An 11,171-nucleotide genomic window follows, 5' to 3' on the forward strand; every position below is an offset into this window, starting at 1 on the left:
TCAAGCTTCATGACCACGTAGATTTCATATATATAGTAAAGGCAACTTGTCAGTTTTTTATTCACATGCAATTAATAGATCACCAACTTGTCTTGTTTGTATTTATCTTGGTTTTACCCACCTTTTCATTATGCATGTATTTTGTCAATGTGTTTACACTCGTTGTATGTTTTGAGTAGAAGGTGTTATAAAAGTAACTTGTACTTTTTGCCCAATACTCAATAAATATATGTGAATAAAATAAAAAAATATTCACATGCTCGCATATATATATACATAGGTGTTGGGGTTCCCAGATGAAGCCATCCATATAATCAAATCAACATGACCTAACGCTAACTCTTCTGGCGATCTTACAGCTAAATCAGCTATCCACCATAATAAACAAAACGATGATACAATCTTCTGTTTTTACATGGTTATCAATGACTTGAAATGGTATATTCAGCTTACGTACTATGTACATACCTGGTGCGTTACGAATGAATGATGCGGGCAGAGTGCCCGTTCCCTGATCAGCTTCCATACGGATTCCCCGTAAGCTTCCTTGATGTACTCGTTGATGGATTCAAGCAGCAGCCCGTACATTATTCCACCGGCAGCTGTGCAGTCTCTCTCGACCGGCAAGTCAAATTCCGCGCCCTTGGATAGCTAGCTTCCGCCGTTCGGGGACAGGACGCAATCCAAACACGTTCCCCCCTGTGTGTCCTTTCTGTGACAGGCAGCCCTGCAATAGTCGTCCGGACAGCGAAGGCTGGAATGTTGGCTATGCCTTCAGGGCTCCGTTCCTATCCCCGCGAAAAGCTGCCGTTTGGCACGACCGGGGGATGTTTCCTCATTCGCCGGCGGTTCCGCGGGTCAGTGCGCGGGCCGGGCCACCCTCTTCCCAAGGACTGCCATTGCACCGTTCCTCGCTAAGGTTGTTGCATCATTGACCGCCCTCCAGTAGATAGAACGCTCGCTCTCTCCTCTCGGTAATTCAGCCGGACCGGATGACACTGCAAACAGACATAAAATGTTATAATATACCTGACTCCGACCCCATGGCACAACAGCATATTGCATTGACTGTGAACGACAAGACACCGACTCAACACTGGCTTTGGTAGCCTGTTAGAATGCGTTTGTGCCGGGCTCGTTTTTACCTCAATATTCCGGTCACACTCTCCCGGCAACAGGCACCCTGTGATGTGGTAACTGTCGATCCGGGGTTTAAAGTGCGGTTGATGATGACAAACTACGGCTATCACGAGAGGCTAGACGGGCTATTTATTAGGATCGTTCTGCATGTATCTACGGCGTAGCACCATGGTAAACTGATACGGGGTCGTCCGTAGCCGAAATTAGAACATTAGGACCTATTTAGAGGACTAAGGGTTTGGAGTCCGCTGGGGCAAATATAGAAAGAGCGGTACGCCAACCATGTTTCAAGTACAACACTGCCTAGTAAGTATCCTGCCAAGCAAATGTTCTACATGTATGACTAGACAGCGGCCAGGCTTAAATACGGTGAAAGCAAACATGATTTATAAACAGACGACAAGCATCATGATGACACTTCACCTTTCAGTCCCAGCAGGCTGGCTTCTTACGGTAACCCAAGATGCGGATGTTACTTGACGTTGAACGGGAGAGAGAGATCGGGGATGCCGCCTAAACAGCGGTGCACGCTCCGGGGAACTGACTCTACTGACGCGCGGTTCGTCAGTGTTAGCGCGGGGTAACAGATGCTCGCCCTCCGCCGTCTGTAGGAGGTGTCAATCAAACTTCCCAGTAGGTGTGTCTGTGGCAGATCCTTACTGTAATCCCCTGGAGTTTCCTCTCACTGTACAAAACAATTAGAAATTATCAGATACTTCCTTGCGTGAAAATATAATTCATATTAGTATAATATAATCCCAAATGGATTGGGATAAGTAATGACATCAACACCTTGACGTAGATATTATTGTCATTGTCAATTTTATACAGGAAAGGGGATCTCTAGAACTTCGAAATTTCTCTCATTATACAACACAATTGGCAAATATCAGATGCTTCCTTGCGAAAAAAAAATAATTAAATCTCAAGTAATAGATTTGGATTGGGATTGGCATAAGTAATGACATCAACACCTTGACGTAGATATTATGTATACAGGAAAGGAGATGTCGAGAACTTCGAAATTTCTCTCATTCTACAACACAATTAGCAAATATCAGATACTTCCTTGCGCGAAAAAGATAATTAGTTCCCAAGTAAAGCAATTAGGGCCCAAATGGTTGTGATAAGTAATGACACCAACACCTTGACGTACATATTATGTATACAGGAAAGGAGATTTCTAGAACTTCGAAGTTCCTCTCATTGTACAACACAATTAGCAAATATCAGATACTTCCTTGTGCGAAAAATATAATTAGTATTATAGTATAATATAATCCCAAATGGATTGGGATAAGTAATGACATCAACACCTTGACGTACATATTATGTATACAAGAAAGGAGATCTCTAAAACTTCAAAATTTCTCTCACTGAACAACACAATTAGCAAATATCAGATACTTCCTTGCGCGAAAAATATAATTAGATCTCAAGTATAAGCAACGTGGGTTGAGATAAGTACCTTGACGTAGACATTATGTATACAGGAAAGCAGATCTCTAGAACTTCAAAATTTCTCTCATTGTACAACACAATTAGCAAATATCAGATACTTCCTTGTGTGAAAAATATAATTAGATGTCAAGTATAAGCAACGTAGGTCCAAATGGATAGGGCTAAGTGATGACATCAACACCTTGACGTACATATTAAGTATACAGGAAAGCAGATCTCTAAAAAAGGTTACAGTTCCGATCTCTGCTTCCTCTTGACACAGAAACGGTACTCGTTGCCAAGGCTACAGTTGACTCGGCATAAAACACTTGAGGATACTATTTGGGCCACACTAAACTAATATAATTATAATACTTCATAACACAAACGGCTAAAAGATTTCGAGAATGTAATATCGTCCACGATATTGACGTGGCATTCCATGCTTCAAAAGTAAGGCCATGTTGATTTAATTGAGGTATCCACACGCGCATATATTTTGGTTCCTTCCCATATCAAAACGTTTTTTACCATACTGTAAATCATACAAAGCAGGTGCAAATGAGCAAATATGGCCCCATTCCCACTAGGATAAAACTATCCGGATCGAGTCGAACTGATCCAGCTTAATCCGGCTCGAAGCAGCTCAAAGCCGGATCAAAGCGAATCAATTCGGCTCGATCCGGATAGTTTTATCCCAGTGGGGAAAGGGCCTATATGTCGCAAATTTTTTGAAAAGGCCTGTATATTACATGGCATGCATGCAAATGATTTGAAGATATATGCAAACCATCGGTAGGCAAATCAACCAACCGCCTACCACTCACTGGCTGCCGTGACGTCATGGCGGTCGCTCGTATTGCCTTTGAAACGGGGATAGCTGAAGGCAGTTTAACATGATCTACCATGAATCAGTCACCTTATATGTCAAGTGCGCCCACGTTCACTTTGCAGATGTTGACTCAGAAAAGAGTAAGACTTGATGTTGGTTGCCGATTTCCAAGGATATATATCAGTAAAGTTTATTGCAAATACATGCCAGAGGGCTACTTGCAAGAACAAACGACATGAATGAAAAACAAAAATACAGTGACATAAGAGACAACATCTCTTAACGTTATACTACATTTTACAACATACGTGGCACTACTTTTGCTGGGTTCGACTTCTTCTTTTGAGGCAGCGGAAGACGATGTAGGTTCTTTTATTTTTAGTATATAGCAGAATTATTTTCTTATGGTAAGGAAAAGTGTGAAAGTGAGGGTGTATCTTGGACACATAAAATGAACAATTTCAAGGAGAGATGAAGCGATTTTCATTTTCCATTGAATACGACTCGTATCATAAGTGATGATGACTGCGAAACAACAGCACCCCTAGCAGGTCCCTTGGAAAAGGCATGTATAGCCTCTACCAGGCTCCGGCAAGCGACTAAAAAGGGTAGAAATTGGCCAAATACATTATTATAACAGTTGGTCCGCTCTAAGACAACAGTTTGCCGCTCCCTAACTGTTCTCTTTTCGCCAGTAAAGTTAATGTAGTACAAACTTTGTGGAGTCACCTTAAAACAAGGATAAACTGAACCGAACTGACACGCGTGTTCGTATATGGACATCTTAAAAGCAAACGCCACTGAAGGGGGAAGCCGTTTCAATCTGAAGGAAGAGCATTTCAATGATGGTTTCTTTCATCCGTTCTGACGCCTTTTCGCTGCCTCTGTCGACTTTTATCGGTGAAATTTGAAGAACCGTACGTCTTTTGATACATTGATACCCCCAGGCTGTCAAGGCAACAAACGTCATATATACGAAGTGGTTTACACTATCATGTTTTCTGTGTTAGGCCACTAGTAATTTTTATAGATGACATCAGGGTGCGCATTAATTTTCGTCTGATTTTGGGGGGAAAAAAAACAAGAAATTGTGTTACCCTCTGACAGTGGTCAAGATGCCGAAAATGGGCAAAGATGTCTGTTACCGTGCCGGAACGTGGATGGCAGATAACTATAAAGAGAGGAGACAAGAAACGGCTCTGATTTGATGTTTTGTTTCTTACTTTTATGCAATGATATGTGTTGCTGGCTGTGTATATGTGATGTTCCCACTGAATCAAAACCATTTGTACCATGATTGAGTCAAAATGTTAAAATGTAGGAACCTTGTTTTTTTTTAGGCCCGTCTTTTTTTCGCTCGCTCGCATTAGATTTGGCATCTGCGCAGAATGTCATCCATAAAATTTACGTGCTGTGGCCTCAGTTCTGACGCCTTTTCGCTGCCTCTGTCGACTTTTATGAGTGAAATTTGAACAACCGTACGTCTTTTGATACATTGATACCCCCGGGCTGTCAAGGCAACAAACGTCATATATACGTTTACATAAGTTTACGCTATCATGTTTTCTGTATTAATGTTACCGACGGGCATTCATTAATAAGCGGGCGTCAGGCTGTGAATTGAAGGACCGTCGGCCGAATGCGTTGAACGCCAAAATATATATTTTTTTCTATTTCGAAATTTAACCACAAGACGTGGTGACTGCATGCACACTCAAATTTTAAACTTCAGCCTATTTCCATGACCCCACCAGCATAAAAGACAACACAATACCTATTTCACCTACTACCACTAGTAAGGAAGATAGGATAGTAAAATTAAGGTCTCACTGGCCAGGAGAGTGGGTCCACCATTAGGGTGAATGAATAGCCTCCACCATGCCTTTCAACGGGAATACGGATCGTAGAATTCGGCAAAGAAGAGAATAAAATTGGCCAAGGGAGTCCGGCTGCGGGGAGGTAGTTTCTTTCCCTCCTGTGCGACCAATCAAACCTACAAGGCGGCCAAACGTAACTCCCCTGGCAAATATTCTCCTATATATAGCCAGCGAAGTTGGTTTGGTAGAGACTAGTGAATGAACTCTACGGTGGCCAAACTCCACTGGACTATCATCCTCCCCATTTGGCTAAATTTTACTGTTAAGTTTTTGAGGTGTTAGTCAGGTGCGAAGAATCCGGCTTATACTCGGTGTATTTATGTTTGTTTTGGCAACATGAGTACTTTATTCTTGTGTTTGTTATTAATGGCTCGACTAAGCCGGATCCTTTATGGCCACATTAATTTAGTTTTATGAATGACATCCACGCGCGCATTGATTTTTGGAAAAAAATTACCTCCTCCGAGGCTCTGGCCTGGGTGTCATCCTTCGTAGTCGGTGATAATAGCTAGCAACAACATGGAGCCGGTGGTAACTATGGAGGATGGCACCCAGGTTGCCGACGCTCCATGGAACTCCAAAACTCAGTACAGTAGTACACACTCAAAATGCCGCAAAAGGCCAGTATGTGCCGGCTTGTCGTAAGTCCCTATGCACTGCCGTCAAATTCACAATACCAGCTTTGTTTTCCTGTGGTTTAGTAGCATTTTTTCCGTGCATTTTTTTTTCGCCCGCGCGCACTAGTTTTGGGTCTTCAGAGGATGTCATCCATAAAATTAAATCAGTGTGGCCTGGGGGGGGGCAGTGTCTCTAGTAGTTTGTTGTTCGGTATTGAGTAGTTTCTTGTGTGTCTTTCTGTCTGTCCGCCTGTTCGTTTGTTTGTTTGTAGTTATTTCTCAACATGCTATATTTCGTGACAGAAAAGGGAAGAGTGATTTGCAAAAAGTCAGAGTTGAGAGTGTGACAGGAACTACAGTTCAAAGTTGATAGAATTTGCCATTTATCAACCTTTGGCAGACATGACAGACATTTCAGGACATGGGGTCATTGGAAGAGGCCACTAGTTCACGGGGAGGTATTCTTTTCGTTCTTCCTGTCCGTATTTTATTTTCACAGTTACATGTTTTACATATGCTAGTCTTGTTCACGGTAGATTGCCCAATCAACACACATTATGTTAATCAAAAATATTTGCATAATAAATGAACAATATAGAGGACACACTAACTATTTGGCGGAGGTATGAGATCGTTGAACTCTTGTTCAGCTGTGTTTGGAGAGGGGACACCATGCATTGAATTCAAGGACGCGACGTTGAGGGGCGCACTACAACAACATAGTAACAGAGTCTACCATGCATGGCGACTTCAAATATTTGAATAGACTCAGTGACCTGCTTTGTGAATACTTGGCTGTCACGGTACTAGTACGAACTCCACTCTAGACATTGTAGATTCGTACCAAACCCCAGAAAAATGCACTGAGTGTACGTAAATTAGGATATCCTCTTTCATACTGCCCAAGCATTTGTTTCAATGACAGAGTCGTAATTCCACAAGAGAGTATCCGATTGGCAAGACTAATCCAATGGGCCATCAGAAAACTGTACTTAAAAGAAGGTCAACATCTGCTTGGAGAGTATTACTAGTATATTGTATCTAGAACCTTTCCTATCTAGTTCTATGCCTGGGGTTAGGATCAGGCACGGTTCTGGATAGTCTCCGCGCACCCAAGAATGCAGACTTGCTCCAGGAATGGTTCTGGATACGTCTGGACTATCCAGAATCTGTGCCCGAGCGAGCATAATTCTGGATGAAGGACGATTCTGAATACAACAGAGACTACGCCAAAGACAGACTAGATGTTTGGACGGTTTTGATCGAATTGTAAGGAGCAATGTTCCTGTGATGTCTGTAAAATACAGCCTACCTGGCATCGCTGGAAATACCCACTTGAAGCACCACTCGAACCTCAACTTGACGCGATGAAATATTGCCACCCCTACGGGGTTAATAGGTCCAGTAAAACCTACTACTACTTACCCTGTCCGCTGGAATGTTCGTCTCTTCGTGTTACATCATGGTGACCTGAAACGACTTCCTTTTTCCTATATCATAACAGGAACCTTGAAACACAACGAAACCTACCTTTTAAAAAACTCGTCCTGAGTACAAACAGTAAACACAGGTGTCGTTTTTCAAACATCCGCCAAGTCCCGTGACGTGGCTCAGGGCTCCCTACACCCACACGAGTGGGCCAGGCTTTTGTGTTGGTCTGCATGTCCCTTTTTCGTAAGGCGTAATCAGGCCTTCTTAATCCGTAGGCAGCCGCCCAAAATCAACGCAGTGCATAATTGAATTAATGAAAGACCTTTATTGTACATTTTTGCTCATTTCGAACTAAGTACAGATCGTGGCAAATAGCGATGGTAGACTAAAATATATCTATAGTAAAACTATATATGTACAGGTTCTGCTTCTTCTCGCTTCTTAAAACAGTTGTAAATGTAAGAACATATGGAGCTTATAGTACGAGGGTTATCGAGTTTCATGAGGAAAGTGAATTTTTCCTTTCTATCTAAAAATCTAAAACTAGGGAAATAATCTTGTATACAATTGAAGAGAATCTTTCATTATTATACACTAGTAGAGTACAGCCTGTCGTCTTCAATCTCATTTAAATTAAATTAGTTCATTAGCCGTAACGCGTATTTGGTCGTTTTCATTCGACGTAAAGCGTAGGCAGTTCCCCTTTATGAAACGTAAAACGTATACGTAATCCATAAGATGCAGGAACATATTTTACGTGATTCGTAATCACTACCCCCATGCAGGCCCTCTTTTGTGTTGTGTGGGCCTGCGACATTTGAATGATGTGACTGCCACCGACGTGGAACCACCAAAACATGTCCCCATGTTTACCCATACGCGTACAACACAAGAGCGACAAGACGACAGAACATATGAGTAACGTCAACGGGTGACCAGGGGTCTTTTAGAAGAAGTGACACGTAAACAAACTACCTTTTGAACGTACCATATATTGCAACTGAGGCGGAAGAGACAGTCCATTCAACGGTTTGGGAAGAGTGGTCCACTCTAGTTTTGTTTGAAACATTTTGGCCCCAGTTTTCTTTGGCAAAGGCTTTTTCCGGTCGATATTTCCATCCGGATTTTTCTAAGCCCTGCCCGCCCGTAGTAGCCAAGGGTGCATTGGGTGGCGAATTTGACCCTCTCTGGCAACTGGATACTGCCTGTCCAATTTAATACTGTCTTTTTGCAAGTTTTGCCACCCTAGGATCTGCTTGGAGATTAGGTGCCAGACTGTTACCAGAGGAAGTATACAGACTAGCTGCCATAGACAATAGAGTCTGACACCCCCTTAGATATAGCCTGGGTGCCAGCCGATTTTTTCGAGGCTGCCGTTACAAGTTACAACAAGAATTCCGAAATTTCATACCTCCATGAAATATGGGCTTGATATATAAATGTAAATTTCCTCTTTAATTATGCAAATTACCTCCGCATTAACATGATATATGCATCGTGATGTATGTTAACTTTTGATTAACTTACAGATGTCCCAAGTATGACATTCCCATTATTCACCATTAAGAAATCATAGCATTTTTGCATGAATTATGCAAATTAGGTCATAATTTCCATAATTAGTATCTGTTGATGTTCTGCCTGGCATACGTTACATACATTACATGTATGAAAGTAGTATAATGTAAAACACTGTAGTCATAGAATTTCCTCATTAATTATGCAAATAAAGTCCTCATTTGCATAATTTGCATTTAATCATGTACATCTCTCTCTCAGCTACCGACACACCAAAAATTATGAAAATATGTTGTTCCTATCTGGACTTATTGGCTTTTAAACATTTCGTCAGAAAGTGCCCTGCAGTTCCAGAACAAGCTGGTAGGGGGACCAAACTCACACCACTTATTCCTGACAGGAAAAGCAATCTGTCATCAAAGCATCAAGACCATAGCATGTTCAGGACAAAAGATACAAAAACCGTTCTGCTGCAGTACCAAGGTCATCCACCAGGAGGCCCATATTTGACCTTGACGTTCGTCTTCCTAAGACTTACCAACACACCAAATATGATCATAATCCATAAAGGCGTTCTGAAGTTATGCTGACCACAAAGTTGCGGAAACACAGACAGACAGACACACATACATACATACATACAGACAGACACGCCAAAAACAATACCTCCATTTTTCATGGAGGTAAATATCGGATGGCACCATGGCTACCTCAAATAGACACTGAGCAACTAGAACCCCCAGAATAGCCTCTACCAGGCTTGGAGAGGCGGCTGGAAAGAGTAGAAATCGGCCAAATAGAGAGATAGCGTGCCAATGGACTTGGTTCTGCTGGAGAGAACATTTTTTTACTCTCTCCAGCCGCTAACCGAAACCTGGTAGAGGCTACCCCAGATGCTAGCTCCTGGATTAGGAATAGACGTAATTCCAATCTCCGCGGCCATTTTGAAAAGCGGCTTCAGAGTATTTTGTCGAGCCGGGGTCTGGCATCTAGCGAGTAGCGTGCGCTAGGAGGGAGGCTTGGCGGGCGAGCACGCCCTTAGCGCCGGAGAGATAACTGGGAGCCACGGTGGTCTGTTCACCAGGCTAGGTCCAGAGACATAGAATTCGAAGAAGAAGTTGGTAGACTGGGTTTGTAAATGGTAACAATACCGAACGAAACACACGATCCTCGTCGTCACAACAAAATAAAAGAGGACACATTTCTGGCATTTTCGACTCCAAATCTAAATCGATTTTTTTTTCTCAGCCTAATTCTTTTTAACAACAAAGGGAAAATACCCGTGTCATTGTTTATCCTTCCCTCGGAATTACCAATATCCGCCTACGTTCGATTGAATTCCTAAACCGCCTTCTTATTCTAACTCATGGTCAAACCTCCTAACAACTTGGCTAGAATAGTATACTAGTAATAGAATAGAATAGCAGTTACCATGTCTCCTATTTATGTGAAGCATATCCACTCTTTAACCTGTATACCAACGTTATGTTAGTTTTGAATTGAATAAAGTAAGTTATATAAGCTGACCGTATAAGTAGAACTCCATGTTAGCATAATTATAGCCTTAATTCACCACATTCTGTATTCATTGTTGTTGTCAATGTCTGTTTGCATTTATCCCTCGGGCACGAACTCGGGCAATAAAGAACTTATTCTAACTCATAACTGTAATTATAACCTTATCGTATTATCCAAGCAGAGGTTTGGACTTTGCTTTATTTTTTTGCCTGCATATTTTTAGGCTTTCTTTTTGTACTGATATCTTTTTTGTCCTTCGCTTGGGTGACTGTTCTACATTTTCTTTATATATAATCTTTTCAAAATTTGGAGCTAGCACCACAATGATTCTAATCTTTAATCACAGATTAAAGCATTTAAATGTTCACTTATGTGAAGAGATTTAATCTTTACGAATCCTTTAAGGTAGGTTTAAAGATACGATTTTCTGAATGCAGTGTAATATCGTCCAATTGTTCCAGCATGAAATCTCCCCACCAGAGAGAACAACCCACCAATCATTGTGCCAACGCGCGCGGAGCTACCTAATGGCGGATTAAAAGGGATTACTGCGATTAGTGCCTACACGTATTTTGATGACTTCTTAATCCCCTCGTAATCCTGGCGGATTAGCTCTCGCGTCTGGCTGACATACTACACCTGGCAGGGACCCCGTCTGGGAGGGGCGGAAAAAAAGCAACGATAATCAGCTGATCACTTTGACCTTTCTGTTCGTCCGTGGAACACGCCTTATATAGAACCAAGCAGAGGTTTGGGTTTTGGCTTATTTTTGGCGTGTTTTTAGGCTTTTTATGGGGC

General features: G+C 42.0%; 1 protein-coding gene across 6 annotated transcripts in view; it reads right to left on the bottom strand.

Annotated features, from left to right (window-relative positions):
• Nucleotides 1-11,171, bottom strand: part of LOC109481825 (soluble guanylate cyclase 88E-like) — a 72,612-nt gene that overhangs the window by 38,862 nt on the left and 22,579 nt on the right. For 3 of the 6 annotated variants that reach the window (XM_019784436.1, XM_019784437.1, XM_019784433.1), the window contains exons 1-3: nt 7,332-7,433; nt 1,564-1,825; nt 469-998 (exon numbers count right to left, since the gene is read on the bottom strand). In XM_019784436.1, the coding sequence (XP_019639995.1) occupies nt 469-588 (120 nt within the window). In that variant the 5' untranslated portion in view covers nt 589-998; nt 1,564-1,825; nt 7,332-7,433. Of the gene's footprint in view, nt 1-468; nt 999-1,145; nt 1,296-1,563; nt 1,826-7,331; nt 7,434-11,171 lie in introns of those variants that run through there. The other 3 variants (XM_019784439.1, XM_019784434.1, XM_019784435.1) reach the window with 3 other exon arrangements.

This window comes from Branchiostoma belcheri, unplaced genomic scaffold, assembly GCF_001625305.1.
Source record: "Branchiostoma belcheri isolate BF01 breed outbred unplaced genomic scaffold, Haploidv18h27 scaffold58, whole genome shotgun sequence".
NCBI classification, from domain to species: Eukaryota; Metazoa; Chordata; class Leptocardii; order Amphioxiformes; family Branchiostomatidae; genus Branchiostoma; species Branchiostoma belcheri.